Genomic DNA, 18,519 nt, shown 5'->3' on the forward strand with positions numbered 1-18,519 from the left:
ACACACACACACACACACACACACGCACACACACCTACACACGCACACACACACGCACACGGATGCACACACGCACACACACACACACCAGCTAAATGCATTCATATAAACTTAAGCGTTTTGTCATTTCTTTTCATTTTCTTTGTTGCCACCACTTTTCTCCTCTTTCCCCTTTTCTTTGTCTCCCCATTTGTTCATTTTTTAGCTTCTCCTATTTTGGTCTTCATCTTATCCCAAGGCGCAATAAATGCATTTTTCCATTTCCTTTTCAGCTCGTTTCTCCTCCTCCTCCTCTTCCTTCCAGTTTTTCCCCTGCTCTGTATCTCTTCCTCTGTCTTTTCTTCCTCTCCTCGCCCCACACTCTCCTCACATAATCTCACATCCTCCTCTCTGCTTGCTGCGTTTTTCGCTGTGACAGTCTAAGTAGGTCGGCGGTGACAGCTGAGCTCCTTGCAGACTGAGAGAAGACGTTATTTCTGCTCAGTGTGGGTTTTCCGAACATTCGCTGAACGGTTGCAGGTTTGGGAAGTAAAGTGATCCTGCTGAACCAGGCATCGGATCGACCTCTGGGTCGGTTTCTGGATCCTCAATGTCTCTTTGAGCAAACTGAGTTTGTGGTCACTTCAGTGGGTTTCACTCAGATGTTCAAACTCAATCAAATTATCGTAGTTGCTGCTGAAGCTGAGAGAAACAGTGAATGATCATCTTCAGAACATAAAGTTAATTCAAAGAGTTGCTACAGTGAAAACCTGTGGGAGGGGAAGATCTCTAAACGTCTGTGCTAAGAGAAAAATGAAGACATTTGTGATCACTGCAAAAACACAAAACTTTATAAAGTATTTTTTGTCTAGTTTCTAAATATTGTAGCATACTTGAAATGAAACAAAACTAACTTCCAAGTGACTTTTAAAAAAGATACTTGTTTTAAATCATTTCCTTAATATTGATGAAAAAGTTTTAGTTCTGCTGGCAGATTCTTCCAGTTCTATAAATATTTTCTTCCATGTTATAAATGAAATAATCTGAAAATGGACCTGGACCTTTTTCATCAACACACAGTTCAACTTTATTCAACTGAAGGAAAGTCGAGAAAACAGCAGAGTAAATCAGCAATTGAGAATTTATCTGGAAATGTTTATTTAGGGGAAGTGAAGTGTGCTAAATGTTTTTAAAATTAGCAAAAGCTCTAAACATAAAAATTAGCGTGACTATTAACACATTAGCAGATTAATTAGTAGTTTCAGATTGCTGACTTCTACTTCTTTATTTCATTTCTTGTCATTACAAATCATTTCAGTCATAAAAATAGTTTTTAATTGTTGGATTCCTAATCAATAAATCCACATTTTGATTTTACTTTGCTATATTTTATTGATTCTATGCGATGTATATCTCCATTGTTTTCAATAGTAGCATATATTTTTAAAGAGCTCACATCATTATTTTTACATGAACTCTTCATGTTCTCAGTTCATTTATATTAATTTCATGACCAATATCTTGGAAAATGTTTAAAACAAAACAAGAAGAAAACAGCTCAGGTCAGCTGAATACATGGAGGAACGATGACGTTACATTAGAAACGTCATCGTTTCATGCATTTCCCTGTGGCAGGAGTAGTAACAGAAAAGTCTGCAGCTGTAGATGAGAAATTATTCATTTTAAACAATAGAAAGGACAATCATGTAATTAATTTCATTCTTTAAACGATCTAAACATGAGGAAACGTGCACCATCAACACTGACCATCTTGTTTTCCATCTGGTTGTAAAATAAAACTCAGCAGCTTCACTTCAGTGGTTTTCTTCTTCTCCTCACTGACAGTAATTCATCACAATTCTCTGTTTATGTGAAATTCCCCAGAGTCCTCCACTCCAGAGTTTAAATGGGAAGAACTGATCTGATTAATTTAGTTGATGCTTTTCTACTCTCCTGCAGCCTCTTGTCACTGCAGCTGTTTGCTGTTTGTGCAGAGTGTTTTCTTTTTTTCTTTTCTTTTTTTAACTGCTGCCAAATTTCTGGCACAATGAGAGCAGTGTGAATGAACCAAAACAGAAAAAGAGCCGACAGCTGAGCAACAAGGTGGAACTTCTGAACGTCTGACGGAGCTGCTGCTTCGTGTCTTCATTCTTCACAGGTTTCCTGCCCTCACTGACCCGTTTCACACTATCCTTCAAAAACATAATGCTCGCTGCCACCGTAAAGCCGCTGCCGGGTTTACTAGAATAACGCTCGCTCATAGGCTTAACCTCTGCTCTGCTGCAAGAGTTTAACGCCGTAAAACAAGCTGCTCACGCTGCAAAAAAACAAAGACTTAACAAATATTTATGTTAATGTTCTAGTGCAAATATCTTAGTACATTTGAAATGTACTAAGATATTGCTGTTATTTTCAGCAAAATATTGGAGCTTGTTTTAAGCCATTAGTCTTTAATATTGATGAAAAAGTAACATGGCAAAACCGTTTGGTTATAAGTACTAGTACTAGTACTAGTACTAGTACTAGTACTTTTTCATCAATATTAAGAAGTTATTCACTTGAAGCTGCAGTATGTAACTTAAATGAAATTATTTTTTTTACATATTTATTGAAACTGAGACATAATCTGTTAACAAATCGAGCTCCCAGTGCTCCCAGTACTAACTAGAAACAACCGATCACAGCCAGGAGATGGGTCTTAGCGCTGTCAATCACCCTCCTTGTGGTGCTGCTCATCCCCCCCCTTACATCCTGCCTGCTACGCTGCAGCTAGCAAAACCAGTCGTGAATGCTAAGGCTAGCTGGCATAGCTACTGATGACGGTGGATAAACAGTTTTCCTCTACCGTTAAAAAGTTGTTTCTCCACCATTAGCATATTTAGCAGTGAGTACATGAGATTGATTGGCAGCGCTTACTGGCTCTGATTCATTGTGCATTTCTTCTTACAGCAGTAAAAGCTCAGGGAGGAGCAGGAGGAGATCGATCCTTTCACAGATTTTCTGTCTCATACAACATGGTGACCGTTTCAACAAATATGTAAAAAACATATAAAGTTTCATATCTTATATCTTGCTAAAAAGTTACTTGTACGTTAGTTTTGTCTTATTTCAAGTGTACTAAGATATTTGCAGTGGAAACTAAACTAAATTACCTGGAAATATTTTGTGTTTTTGCAGTGCAGACGCACAAATTTATTTATGTAACTGAATCAAATGATGCTGCAGATTAACGTCTGACCAATATGGACAATCATGTTTTATAAGAGCCATCTGAAGAAGGTGAGTGTGTGACCACACACACACACCACACACACACACACACACACACACGTACAGAGGCAATAAATGTCACTGATTGCTGGTGAGGTGATGGGCAGGTTGAGAGTCTCTTCAGTCAAGTGATGACAGCGAACTGATCTGCAGGATTTATGGAAATCTGCTGGGAGTTAGTGAGTCAAGCTAATGAACCAGCTGGCTCAGAACCCGTTGTCCAGTTTTATGGCCCAAAAGACGACGAGGAGGGAAGGTCAGAGGTCAGAGGTTCAATCAATTCAGACCTTCTTTCATTGGCTCTTTTTTGGCAGATTGATAGTAACAGCCAGTAAGAGTTGAGTTATCAACCTTTAGAGCATCCGTCCATCCATTTCATGATGATGCAGGGATTACTGCATATCACCAAAGGTCGTTGGATGAATGGTGGAGAGGTCACCAGTGTCTTTTAAGCACTTTATGATTTAAGAAGTTATTACTTTATAAATCATAAATTAGTGTAAAAAGTTTTCTATCTATAGCAGATTGCATTGAGTCATTGAGACGGATTAATACCTGCAGGAAGGAATCACAGTAAAGCAGAAGACCAGAACAAGTGTGGCTCCTATGGAGAGAAAAATAACTGAAAACAAAAAGTTAATAGTTGAAATTGTAGCAAATAATGGAGAGTAGTAGAAGGAGAACGTGAGCTGATTAGTGACAGTTAAAGATTTCATTTTGATAATAGTAACATTAACTTGTATATTTTGCTGTAAGAACATTTTACAGGAATCAGCAAAGGCTTCTGGGACTTTTTGTTGAAAATGTACGCTAGAAAGCGGCCATGTTGGGCAGGGAAGATGAAGTGGATGGAACCTGAACTACAGCTGCAGCTTTGTGGTTTTACGGTGCTAAACATTTCTTTTTTATTAAACATTTATAGTATTTTGTTTCAGTCTTTTCTTACTTTAGATCTTATATTTTCTGTTAAATTCAGATTATACAGTGGGGTAAACTGTCTTTTTCTTCACAAACTCATTTAAATCCAGTCCCATTTAACATCAAAATCATTTGAGGAAAAGTCAAAAGATAAGTAAACCTGAAATGAAGTGAAAGTGGTTTTAGTTCAGATGGTTTAGTTGTTCTCCTCAGTCAGATGATTTGGTTTGGTTGAAATATATCTGGAAAGATACTCAAACTCTGGGTAAAAGTGCCTGCAAAATCATAACATCAGTACATTGGGCTGAACTTCGGATTAATGTGATTAAACATTTAACATCAAATTGGATTGTGTGCCATTGAATCTAACATTTCTCTATGGATGTATCTGAATTAGTTTGATATATTCTGTATTTTTGGCCTATTTAGAAACCGAATGTATATGAATAAACATAATTTAGATAAATAAGTGGCAAAAGCTGAAAGCAGAGCCAGTTAAAGAGCTGAGTAGACGGAGGAAATGGCGACTGAATGGAGCAGAGGAGTGTCAACCCTGCTTGGGCAGCAGATTATTTGCAGAGCCACAGATTCCCGGCTGCCTTGTTTGGCCTCCTGCTTGTCTGTCACTCTGAGTGTTTCTGTGTTTCTATATGTTATATGAACATGAGACGCTGTAAGTTTCAGTCAGTTGACCAAGTCTATATGTGCCTGTGGGCATATCAGCGTGGTGCAGGATGGAGACTTTGTCACATTTGCAGCTGAGTGTAGGTGACAGTGTATGAATCTGTGGTGGAGCACAAACTGACCGGTTATTTTTACTCCTCCATTTAAAATCTGCTTGCAGATGCAGAAGTGCAGGATGTTCCTGTCATCGTGTTTTCCAGCAGTTTTAACTCTCCTCTTCAACTCGTCTCTCCTCCTGCCTTACGCTCCTTTCCCCCCTCTGTCAGGCAGAGTTACATGTCATGATGATGGAGATGATCCAAACATATGCATGCCTGCACATATTTTGGCCTGAACGTTTGTATCTGCCAATGTTTGTCATTTTTTAACCTGTCAGTATCAGCTTGATATGTCACATTTCTATTTGTGTTTCTGCAGGACACGGGATTAGCAACGTTCTGTTTGTTTAGTCTTATGTCAGCTGGGGTTTTTTGTTTTGTTTTATTTTTATGCTGTCAAAGGGGTGGGTCAGTTTGTTGTGCTAACACTAAAGCACTAATCATAAACACTAGTTCTGCTGATGCTAAAACTCTACAACAGCACAGCATTTAGCAGAAGCTAATGCTAACTCACTAACTTCAATTTAAACTGTATGTGCCCTTGAAAACCTACAACTCTCAAGCACCGATTTCATTTTGACATAATTTATATGTTCTATAAAGCATGTGTAAGAACAAGGGAAAACAAAATATATATTTATGCTTTTATTTTTTATGATGTCAGTTTTGGTCCTCCATAAAAGTCTATTTTGTTAAAGGTTAGTTATACAAAGACAAACACTTTGTGTTTTACATTTTCCATTGTAAGAAAATTACAAATTAAGAGTCTGCAACAGCCACTGCCAGCCATATTTGTATCATCTTTAAATTGAAGTTCAGGGCCGCACAAAATCAGTCCAAGGACCACAAACAGCCCCTGGGCCACATTTTGGACAGCCCTGTTTCTGCTGTCCATGTTTTATTTTGCTCCTGTATTTCTAGAAAGCACTGAGTTTTCTCAGCAACGCTTTGCAGCTTTGCAATGAACTGTGGCTTTGGCAAAGCTAATTTTATCTGCATTTACCTGATGGCATCCTTGAAGCAGAAATATCTGAGCACATTACAAAGTCACGGAAGAGGAAGAGAAGAGTATTGCTGCTGGGAATCATCTGCAACCAGTCCTGACTTGTCTCATGAATAAAATTTGTCAACAAATTTGAAACAGAGTTACAACAGTGTCAAAACTGTTGGAAACGTTAAGAAGTGACAAAATCATCACCTAAGACATTTAATATCTGGGTTTCACCAACGTCAGAAAGTGTTTAATGTGTCATAAGAAGGAAAAAGTGTGTTGCAAAGTGACATCAGTTCTACCATAATTGCTTTTTGTTGGAATCTGTTGCATGTTTTCCATTTTTGACTAACCAAACTGGATTTTGAAGGACAGACCAACCTTTTATTTCTAACCATTTCAAACTTGTGTCTCTCGTCTTCAGGTATGTCCACGCCCTCTACCTGGGTGCCCAGAGCCGGTGGCACAGGAACGGGCCCCGCCGTCACTTCCACTGGAGGCTGATGTTCGAGAGCGCAGACATCACCATGCTGCGCCTGCTGGAGGCCTTCCTGAAGTCTGCGCCGCAGCTCGTCCTGCAGCTGAGCATCATGATCCACGGGAACGGCGTGCTGCCGCTGCAAGGTCAGAGAGGCGCCGCGTCGCCTTCACACTCAATGTTTCATGGAAAGATTTTTTATTTAGAGGAAAGATTCTATAAACATCTAGTTTAGGAAACTGATTCGGTTTAAATCTGTCTTTTGACTTTACTGTTATAATTTTTTAACAATTTTTCAGCCCTGTACAGTTTCTCCAAGAATCCTATTTGGCTGCTTTTCACACCTGATTCCAGTCAAATGTTTAAATGCTCAGTATTTTACGCTTCCCATAATCTATAGTCTATAATCTATACACAATAGATTATAGACTATAATCTATAGCCTTTTAAAGTTATAATATGATAGAGTAGCCATTTACAAGGTAAAACAGCAGAATGGTTTTTAATTAGTAGATATGAGTAAAACCAGCAAGAAGCCTGAGTTAAGTTGCCACCCCCAGAGGTCATCAAAGGTCAACCAACACCTCAACATTTTAGAGTCAATGAACTCTGCTAAAATATTTTAGCAGCACAAACCAACACAATTTGCACAATTAATAAATGTCGATTTTGTTTGATTTTGTTAATGATATCTGGGGACTTTTGGAAACTTTTTTTTTATCTTAAAAACTACAACTGCTAAAAGGTAAATGTACATCCAGGTGTAACAGCAGTAAAGTGAAAGGCATGTGGGTTCACACAAAGATAAAAGTATAAAACTAAATTAACATATTATAAGGACTAAAACACACAAACATGAAACTACTGTTTGAATTATGTTTGACCCTGGAATTGTTTCCCAAAATGCTTCGGTCCATGTGAACACAGGCTAAGCAATAGAAAACTCCTGCAGATGCATGGAATCTCTTTTCCAACGTTTTGGTTAAGGTTAGTGTTAGCAACAGACTGGTAATGTGTTGGGTGAGGCATGGATGTCAGTAAAACAGGTAGAAATACAAAAATCTGTGTGTGTGAGTCCTGAAGGCAGATATCGGTGGGAGAGTCTATGCTTTATTTATGCCACTCTTACAAGAAGCAGATTGTTCTTTGATGAATAAAACAAAACAATGCTCCTTTCTCCAGCTTCACACACTCACACACACACACACACACATACACACTCACACACACACACACACACACACACACACACACCTGGCTGCAGCAGCAGAGGACGAGCACTGGAAACACAGGAATGACACATAAAACCTACAAACACACACAGAGACATGAACACACACACACGTGTGCCTGAAGAAGTGCTAAAGACGAATCCTTCACATTTCCGTAAGACAGGAGAGAAGAGGGGCTATCTGTCAGTCTGCCCCAGGGCAGCTGTGGCTACAGTGTAGCCTGCCACCATCAGCATGTGACTCTGTGTGTGAATGACTGAATGTAGTGTGAAGTGCTTTGGAGTCCTCTGGGCTTGATAAAGTGCTGTACAAGTTCAGGCCATTTACTGTTTTGCTGTCTGCAGTGTAAGGGAACATTTGTTCCAAACAAATGTGCAGCTGCCCAACCCGACCCGACCCGACCCGACCTGGTTCGGCCCGGCTCAGTTCCTGTTTCTGGTCATTTTGCATCAGATTTTTGTGGTGTTTACGGTCATCAGGGTAGAACAGGTTCTGCTCTGTTTCAGTTTAGCTGAGCAATTTTTTTTATTTTGGACTTGAGTGTTTTTTCTAAACCTTGAAAACCTTTATCTTCCCCTGAATTTAGTTTTACAGATAAGTTATGTAATTGGCTGTTTTGTAAACTTTGACATCTGCGTTGAATACTTGGTTATCGACTGCTAAGAAATATTCAAGTAGTTAGATGTTAATATTCATGCTCTTATTTTGAAGTGGGTGAATACTCTGTAGTATTTCTTTCCTCTCCTCATATTCTCTCTCTTTTTTCCCTGATAATGTTATTTTAAACAAAAAACACGTAGGAACAAGATAAAACACGCAGAGAATAGAACACAGTCATAAATACATCATGTAAAGTTATTATAGTACAGGTAAATTATATCAAATATATAACTGTTTTCCACTTACAATCATAAATATATGGAATTATGCAAAAAAATTACATCTAATCACATTAAAGATGTTAGTAAAAACAGAAAACTGTATCCTCCATGAAGTGTTTATCTTAAATCAGAGCATCTTAAATGGCAGAGATCTCCACACCCTGAAGACAAACCTTGTGCCCACTGACCATAACAGCTTTGCATGGATAGTGACATGCCTGGCTGACAGTGGAGTAAATCAGCCCAGCTCCGTGTTTCTCCAGAAAAGGCAGTAAATGTGCTCTGACAGTCACTGGAAGCGCACTCGGGTCCCTCTGAGAACGTTACTGCATGCAGCTCCACTGAACACTCCTACTGTCTGTGGAGGAAACCCGAAACAGCCGCGGTCCGCTGAAATGGAGGTCAGCATCACTCGCTGTAACCGGGTCTGCAGTTCCAGCAAAGAAGACACATTTATAATGTTTTCAAGAGCATCATTTTGGAAAAAACAATAATGACGATAAAAAAATATGAAAATAAATGACACACAGTTACAGAAGAGAATTAAACGGCACAAAGGGACAGCGTGTACAAACCGACAGTGGGATTCAACTGCAATGTAAAATTAAGGATATTTTTTGTCTTGTTTACATTTATTGTTTATTAAATTCTGAATTATTTTTTCACCTCGTGTGGATTTTATTTCCAGTTAAAAATAAATCAAAATAAAAGCATGGATTAGCAAATAAAACCATGTGCAACATCAGCAAGCAAAACACAGGAGTAAAATAGGGTTGGCAAATAAATGCACTGGCAATCAGATAAACACATTAGTAGGTTAGTTAATAATTGGGTTAGCAAATGAAAAAATTGGAAACAAACTGAGAAACAAGTTGAAACAAATAAGTTAATTATTGCTTTAAAAAATATTTGAATTTCCAAAGAAAATAGTGCAGTACATCAACGGATTAGCAAATTTATAGTAAAGGAAAGTTGCACAAACACACATCTAGTTACTGGTTTTGAATAGAGAGGATCCTGTAAACTTGATCTGTAACACATTTATTAACAACATCCAAGCTTTTTATCAGATTAATGGTTTGAACAGCAACAAAAACGTAATTTCAAACTTTTAAAGTTTGAAGATGTTGGACCTTAACCATAAACTCGTAAACTTATTTAAAGAAAACATTTCTTACATTTGAGTAAAAACCATCAGAGAAGTGGCTGCCTAAAAAACACCCAGAAAAAATTTATTCAATTAGAGAAAATCATTTAAAGCAACATTGATCAAAAATAACATTAAAATGCAAAGTTGAGGTGCCTCTGCTTTAATTTGCTGCCATCTCAGTGTGATCCGTGGATAATTTCAGACAAGCTAACTTAATTAACACACATGAATGTTTAATGTGTTGAACTGTGCTCCGTGCAGCTCATGGTGGGCCACAAAGTTTAATTTGCAAGCTGGTGATTCTTCAGCTCACTGCAAACTGTCATGATCCTCACTGTTCCTGTCAGCTGTAATGTTGCTCCACCGCTCTGCCCCTCCCGCCTGGCTGTCTGCTGATTGCTGATTGATGTCACCTGTCCCACTGCCTACATTAACTCCTGCTTTTGAACTCTCATGTCCATGTCTGTGGTCATGTGTCTGACCTGCTTTCTGCCTCCTGATAATCTGGGAGAATCTGTTTTGTTGGGGACCACAGATGTAACATTTGTTACAGTTTCAGCTGGTGTGGTTTGCATTGAATCAAACAAACTAAACCCACTGAAAAAACTGTTCCATTCTGAAATATGTCTATAAAACTTGTTTGACCTTTCCTGGGTTGTGGTTGTTGTTTGGTTGTGGTTGTTTTTTATGCAGTCAGTCCAACTGACTGCATAAAATAAAACTGCTGTAAGAAGAAACACCAAGAGTCTATGATGGGCCTTTTAAAGAGCCAAGGTGATGAGATGCTAATACGTTCAAGTGATCTGGTTGAAATTCGGTAAACATAACTACACTTAAACAATCAAAAGGTGTCGGAGACACAGGGTCTTTACTGCATCCAGTTTTTTTTTCCTTTTTTGTCCTGACATCAACGTAAATCTAACAAGATCTTAAGAATTCAAAACATTAAAGTGGTACTTTTCTGTTTCCTACCTGTAGTCTATTTTAGTTATTTTTTCCTCCCACTTCCTGTTTCACCAGGCCTCTCAGCTTCAGCATCTCTGGTTTCACTGGCCTGGATGATCGCCTCCTACCAGAAGGTTCTCCGAGACTCTCGTGACGACAAGCTGCCCATGTCCTACAAGGCCGTGATCGCCCAGATGCTGTGGCACTTCTTCACCATCGGGGCGAGGACCGTGGCTTTCGCCCTTTTTGCCTCTGTCTTCCAGCTCTACTTTGGCATTTTCATCGTCAGCCATTGGTGTGTAATTTTTGATCAAACTCAAAATGTTTGCATTCAGACTAAGATGCTTCCTTTAAGAGTATCAGTACTTCAGATGGTGATTTGAAATATTGAATATACCTGTAAAAAAACCAACATGATTACATGTAACTTTACCTCTGTTGATGTGCTTTAGGTGTGTGATGACCTTCTGGATTATCCAGGGTGAGACTGACTTCTGCATGTCCAAGTGGGAAGAAATCATCTACAACATGGTTGTGGGTATCATTTACATCTTTTGCTGGTTCAACGTCAAGGAAGGGCCCAGTCGCTTCCGAATGGCTCTGTATTACTCCGTGACTCTGGCTGAGAACGTGGCGCTGACCGCAGCCTGGTATACCTACCGTGGCCCCCAAACAAGTGACTCATCCGCCCTGGTAGTGGTGTGCCTGGTGGCCTGCAGCTTTGCCCTGGGAACCTTCTTCATGTTGGTGTACTACTGCTGGCTGCACCCGGACGGGCCTGTTCTGGGCTCCCAGTGGGGAGGATGCGTCGATGAGGGTGTGGTAGGAACAGGGGGGATGGTGGGAGTTATTGACGCTTGCCTTACTCCATCGCAAGGGTCCCAAACGGATATGGTCATTACCAGTCCTCCACGGACTTTGCCCAGGACTAAGGATAAAGACTTGGGGGATCCGGTTCCTGGGGAGCGGGACAGAGACAAGGACAGCTGCCTACCTGTCTTCCAGGTACGCCCCTCCCCTTCCTCCTCTCCCGCTCTGCTGCACAGGACCTCCTCCACATCCCGTGCACAAGAGGGTCCTGTGATCAGGATTGACCTCCCAAGAAAGCGATACCCAGCCTGGGACGCACACTTTATCGACCGCCGCCTCCGCAAGACCATCCTGCTTCTGGAGACCACCTCGGCCATAAGTCCACGGATACAGTACAGGAGCAGCTTGATGGGCAGCAAAGAGGTGTTAGAATATGAGACAACTGTTTAAGCCAACAGCGGCTGTTAAACTACAAAGTGCAGTCTGGGTCCAAGGCTCAGCCCGGAATCAGTCTTCAACCCAGGAATATCTGTGCCGGGAGTAACATGAAAAGAAGACAGAGTGTCGGGCGACTCTCATTGAAAAAAGAGGTTGTCAAACTGCGATTGTGAAATGTGAACCTCAATGTGGGACCAAAGCTGTTGAAGAACATATAGCAAGAATTACCTGTTGGAAGTTAATGGAGTATACTGAGCCAGGATTGTCTCATTTTCTAACACTTCAAACAAGAGGAATTTAATCTTACACAAGGGACCAGTAAGTGTTAGATTTTGTTTCAACCTGGACGGTGAGGACAACAAGTAAAAGGACACCAGAGAAATAAAGCTTGAGATAATTAAAAAAAACAACAAAAAAAACAGTCTGCTACATGAACTGAAGCCTCAGGCCACAGAGACAGAACAGAAATGTATGACATGTTGAAGAAACAGATTGTCAGAGTGTTCATGGGGCATACAATCATTTTGGGTTTGGGCAAAATACATAAATCTACAGCCTATAGATTTGGCATTCACAGATGCTGAGTCATTGTCTACAACCAAATTCATCCCAGGTTTAGCCAAGATAAACAGACACCTCTTCCCAATCAGTCACTTCGGCATGCTTCAGAGAATTACAATGACTTGCAAGAATACACACAGACGAGTCCGAGTCGATTTGTTGCAAGGGTTGCTTTGTTCTTTCCATCCAGTCATGTCCCCAAAAGGTTGCATGTGCCTCACAAATCTTTGGTAATTGTGCTCTTTAAACATTTTGTCAGAGGCGTCTAAAGGAAAAAGCTGCTCGAATTCCCCAGCAGGGCCTTGGCTTTCATCCGATGATGGATCGTAACTCAGTCTAAGCTCAGACGGTCCATGAAACGTAGGCCTGCAATACAACTGATACCAATTCACCCATCCATTTGTGCCACAACTGCAGCCATAGCACAAGTCTCACTGTTTACATCTTAGCTGCACTGTCGACCCCAGCACCAACGGACTTGCTTGGAAAGCTGAACGAGGATCTGATAAGTGGATGTACGTGAGCAGCTTCTCAAACTGCTACCGATGGATGGCATGCTGTAAATCGCCAGAAACAGGTCTGTGATGTACAGTTGAATAAATGCAAATGTCCAATACTGTATAAGATGTTAAAATAAGCTGTAGTTAGGTGATGAATGCCTTTTGTGAGTAAGGAAGCTTCATTTACTCGTAAGAGTCTAAATGTTGTCCAAAGTGGTTCACTTTTTTCTAAAACTCATATTATGTAGGATAAGGAGGATATCACGGTCTATTTCAGTATACTATGAACTGGTTTTTAAGGGTTTGATTTTGAGGGCAAAAATAATAAAAAGAAATATAACACTTGTTTAAAGTTAACTGTCAAGACAAAGAGTACAGATATGTTTTTGCAAACTAGGTAGTTGCAATAGTTGATGTCTTTTGTAACAAAAAGGATATGCCCACTGTCTAAGTTCTTTTGTTGGGTTTGGTTTCTTTGGAGGACCATCATGTTTTAAGATTAAGAAAGTTCTGCCTCCCCCTTCAGGCAGGGAGAGCATTAACTGTATAAACAACGCTGGTGCTTGGAGTGTATATCGTTGGTGGACGTGGTCACTGAATCAAGAAGTTAAACTGAAGTGAGAAAGTTCCTAAAAGTGCAACAGCACTGATTAGTGGCTCTGGCTCCAGTAGTTTCCAATTGAAAAAAAAACATCTTTTGGATACAAATCTTTATGGTCTCCATTGTTTTGGTCCTTAATTCAGTCCAAACTAAGGCTTTACTGTCAGGTTTTAAAAAGGTCAATATTCTGCTAAATTAGAGGATTTTAAACTACAAACTACCAACCAACAGGCGATGCCCAGAGACTAAATCCATTTGTTTTATAATCTACAGTTGGTTTTGTTTGGAGAACACATTCCTTTAAATGCATAGCTTTGGGCAGAAGTTTACTTTGCCACTATTAGGCATGGGCCGGTATGAGATACTCACAACTTTGATTAAAAATTCTTGATTTAATTACTTTTATCTAAAATAGAAACTCAGCAATTGTTCAGAAAGTTACATATTTATGATAGTGTTAAGATGATGTTATTGTTCATTCTGCCCATGGATGGACCAGACCTTTACCCTAGCAGAGTTATTAGGTCATATGAGTTTGCTTGTCTGGGCCACTTGCATCTGAAGAACGTCTATGAGGGAGTATGAGTCGCCTGGTTTGCTTTGAAGGGCTATCTGGTCATTTTACACCAAAACCAATGCTGTCTCCACATGTTTAGCACAACAAAGATGCTTATTCCAGTGCAGGATGGACTCCACTCTTTGATCGAAGTCCTAGGCCCCTTTGGATGTTTTCCAAGCATGCACAACTGGAAGGAGACTCCAGAGCAGAGAAGACTGGAAGCACAGAGAAGACTGGATATATTTCCAAACCACCAAATTTGTCCTTTTTGTAAGCAAGGAAAGAGTATAGAACCTTTATTTCAATCAGCTCATCAACAAGAAGAGGGAAAGGCAGCACTCAGGCTCATCCATGCAGTTGGTCAAACTTACCTTATTCCAGTGAATTTGTGGAAGCCCAGTAAAATGACTGGGCACGTTGGAACTTTTTAGTAGTCTAAAAACCCTTGTATGCCTTGATACTGGTTACCGGCCCATGCCTGATCAATTTAGACTCCATACACTGAGGCAACAATCAACAGTTCAGGTCTGATGCTTTTGGATGTGGGCATGTTTTGGCAGCATGTCAGTTATTGAATAAACATTGGATGTTGCTCTTTCTTTTAATGTTGTGTATGAAAAAGAAGGGAGCAGTGAAGACAGAAGGAAAGTGGCTGAATCAATGTGTCTGTTCTCGTTTTTCATCTTGGACAATTCAAAACCGCAGGTGACGGGGATACATTGTTGAGTTTTTAACAAATCAACAACCAGCAGCGTTTGGATTTTTCTTTTCATATTTTCATGAGACATTTTCTAAGTTAGTTTAACTGGAGGCTTGTTAAAGATGCAGATGGATCCTCAACATATCAGATTTGTCTTTCAGCTGATAACCAAAGTTAGTAATTAGCTGGTTGGAAACCATTGGATTGCTAAAAACAGATGGTTCTCCAGCTTTTGCTACCTAGGATGCAGCTTCGGAGGTCAAAGTTTAGCCCCACCACTAACAGGGTGTGGCTAAATGTCACTATCTGCTAGAGAATGAAAGATATTGCCTGGTCAGCAACAGCTTCACTTTCATCTTCATCAAACTATTTCTCCCCAACAGCCTCTTTGAACTTAGACTTAGTCTTTTTCTGAAGCCGTTAGGTGAGGTTTCCGTCTAAAAGTTGGTCTGACTTGGTAAGAAGTGGAGGTCTCTTTCTGTCTCTTTGAGAAAAACTTACAGCAATGTAGTGATTATGTGTAAAGTGGTAACATTTACTCAAAGGTGGGTGTTTTTTCTTATAGAAATACTATCCTTGTGCATGCCATCAGTTAAATGGGGTTTTTCAACTTTGTTGCTGTAACATCAAGATGTTGAGGCTCAGTAAGAAAGCAGTAGATCTCAGTGTTTGAGGAAGATCCCAGTCCATAGCTCCTTGATGCAGGTACCAATGAACACCATAATACAGCTATGAAGATTCTCAATATATCAGAAGACAATAAATTTGGAGATTTCTGTTGCTGCCACGTTGAGTGAACAAAATCGATTGTTGCATTCAAAGAACTCTGAGAAATATCAAAAAAGACTCAAACGCCGGTACATTGTGACCCTAAGAGCATCTTCTGTTCTTGCTTTATTATGTCCTCAGTCGTCGTCCGTTGAGTGTTTTGCTGATGGCGCAAACACACTCTTCTGTTTCCTGACGTGTTTGAAGGATTGCTTCATTGAGTGTTTGGTGGAACGTAAAGAAAACCCAGTCTGTGTCATTAAAAGACAGTAGGACAGAGGTGCTGTGACTCTTACATAATGCCCTCCACACTTACTGGCTCACTGGTAAAGATGTGCAAAGAAGTCTTAACTTTCCATTGAAGCTGCATAATTTCACTCCAGGTCTTTGCACTTAAAGTCTTCTCCTTTAATGTTTCAGAAGGTTGGAGCGAGCAGAGAGAGGGATCTTTAACGGTTTCGTGCAGACTTCAGCCCGCAGGGTTATTTACAGGGTTTGGATCCGCGGACTGAGAGCGAATAGAAAAGGATTTTAAACCTTGAGAACCCTTATATTGATTTGCCTTCTGCATCAGCTCCAAGTGCTCAACATGCCACTCAATCTTGAAATATTCCAAGATATTTGGAAGAGAAACTGGCTCACAGCTTACAGGTCAATCGCCATAATTAACAATGAACACGGGAAGGTTTACCACATATTACTTTCTTGTTTTACACCTGATATACCTGGACTTTTGCTAAAAAGCTCAATCTCATAATAGTTTATGTCCGAGCAGGGATGAGCAAACTCCACATAATTATATTTTTGGTGGTGGGACTTTTTCCAGACAGTGTCTAATGGTGATAAAGACTGGATGAGCCTCTCTGCCACTCATTGGCACATTGGAGATGCATATTTGTCCTTTACCACCCTCCTTACTGTGTGGGGACCAGATAAACTCATCCAGACATGTTTGTTGAAGGGCCAGTTGTAAAACCTTTAGGTTGAGGGGATTTTTTTTTCTGGAAGCTATTTTCTTACTTGCCTGTTTTGTTGGCCATTAAAGCCTATAAGACACATTGGTCAACTTCAAAATTATTATTTTACAGAGATTTTAAGTGTGGCCATCATGATATAGGAAATATATATATATTTTTTACTTTGGTGTTTATTTATCCCCTCACTTTGCTACAATAAAATATTTATCTTAAGACTTTTGACACATCTGTACCAATAAGTGGGAAGGGCATCAACCATGATCCAGATCATTCAGGAAGGCAAACAAAAGCAAACAGCCGCAGTTTGATGACGCAGACCGTGTCCTACCTGAACCCGGGGACGTCAGTCCACTGGTGACATACACAAAGGTGTTAATGGTGCTGAAAACAATGACTTTTTGTTACAAATGATCATGACCTGACAGGCTAATGTGCGGCTGGTGCATACACAAACCACCCAGTCACAGGCCAAGGTACACTTTGCTTTCTCTGATTGGGTCATGCAGCCGTTTTTCTGTCGTTAAGCTAAGATAACAGTTGATAGTAATGTGCTGATTATATATTGACTTGAACAAGAACATGTTTAAATGTTATCGAGTCCAAAAGCTCGAATCATCTTTTGTTAATTAATGCAAGGAGTTTATGTTGATTTATTTTTGTATTTGTTTTATATCTATTTATCTATTGTTTGCTCACTTGGTGGCCATGTCTTTGGTATGACTCTTTTATTAAGATGTAAAATATGAAAATAGTTTGTTTTTTTTACTCATTCTATATTTCTGTAAATATCAGAGTGATACTATTCTAGGATGTGCGTGTTCAAGTATGTGTGCTTTGGTATGTAAGTATGTTGTGTATGTAAAGTATGTGTGTACTGTAAGGATGTGCTCTCAGTTTCCTCTTCTACTTTGTTTTTGATAATGCCGCTTAAACATCCTTTGAGTGAGCAAGCAGAAAAATAAACCTGTGGTGAAAATTATCTATGACGATGTTAAAAAAAAGAAGAAAAACAAAGAACTCAACAAGCTGTGCTGATTACTGTAGGTGGGAAAAATACTGTAGTAAACATGGCTCAACAGCCATCAGAATAAACTCAACAGGCCTGAGTTTGTGTCTTCTTTGATGCATGACAGCTGAAAGTCGGTGGATTATTTAACTTCTACTTTTTTCACAAATTAAAGGTGTATTAAAGGTGTTGTTTTTCCTTCTAAATATGGATCTTTTATTGTTTAGGAAAAATCTGCATAATTTTTGTGTTTGTGGGGAACTTCTTATAGTGCAGATCTCAGAAAAATCAAGAATCACATGCATCAAAGTTGATGATAAAACCAAACGTTCATTCTTCATGGATTTGTTATGGATTTATAGAAATGTATATGACCTACTTGTTATGTCTGGTAAAAGTAAATAAAATAAATAAATAAATAAATAACTAAATAAAAATACAACAAAAATTCACAGAGCAGGGTTTATCTATTAGAAGAAGTTAAGTCATGCTAAAATGCATAAATTGGTTCTTTGTGCTGATATTTTTGTGTTTCTGTGCAAACTGGGACATTTTTGTGTAAATTTGTTTTATTCTTCAAAATTTGCAACTAAAGTTTTCACACTATCACCAGTAAAGACCCCCCCCCCCCCCAAAAAAACAAAAGTTGCTAAATATATAGACGAAGTCATTAAGGTGGCAATAACCCCAAGCCCCACAATTGGCCACGCCCCTCTTCACTCCGCCCACTTCAGTTAATTTTTCAACATTTTTCTGGGGTGGAGTTATGCTTTTAGTTGCACCTTTACGTAAATGCAGTTAGAATGGCATGTCATATTAGAGATGCAGTGACTGTTCAGACTTCCTGATATTCAGTGATGAAACTCTTCTGGACACATTGACTCTTTGCAAAGTTCAGTCTGAAGAACCACTCTGGATATTTTCTCTATCCAAAGAAACAAGTGAAAAACAAGAAAGCTCAAAAGATAAATGT

General features: G+C 39.5%; 1 protein-coding gene across 1 annotated transcript in view; it reads left to right on the forward strand.

The window, feature by feature from the left end:
- Positions 1 to 17,637, forward strand: part of LOC103148205 (XK-related protein 7-like) — a 57,356-nt gene extending 39,719 nt beyond the window's left edge. Inside the window, exons 3-5 of the mRNA XM_007566869.2 lie at positions 6,365 to 6,564; positions 10,702 to 10,921; positions 11,079 to 17,637. Of these exons, the coding sequence (XP_007566931.1) occupies positions 6,365 to 6,564; positions 10,702 to 10,921; positions 11,079 to 11,886 (1,228 nt within the window). The 3' untranslated portion in view covers positions 11,887 to 17,637. The remainder of the gene's footprint in view (positions 1 to 6,364; positions 6,565 to 10,701; positions 10,922 to 11,078) is intronic.
- The last annotated feature ends 882 nt before the right edge of the window (positions 17,638 to 18,519 follow it).

Source organism: Poecilia formosa, unplaced genomic scaffold (assembly GCF_000485575.1).
Source record: "Poecilia formosa unplaced genomic scaffold, Poecilia_formosa-5.1.2 Scaffold200, whole genome shotgun sequence".
In the NCBI taxonomy this organism is placed as follows: domain Eukaryota; kingdom Metazoa; phylum Chordata; class Actinopteri; order Cyprinodontiformes; family Poeciliidae; genus Poecilia; species Poecilia formosa.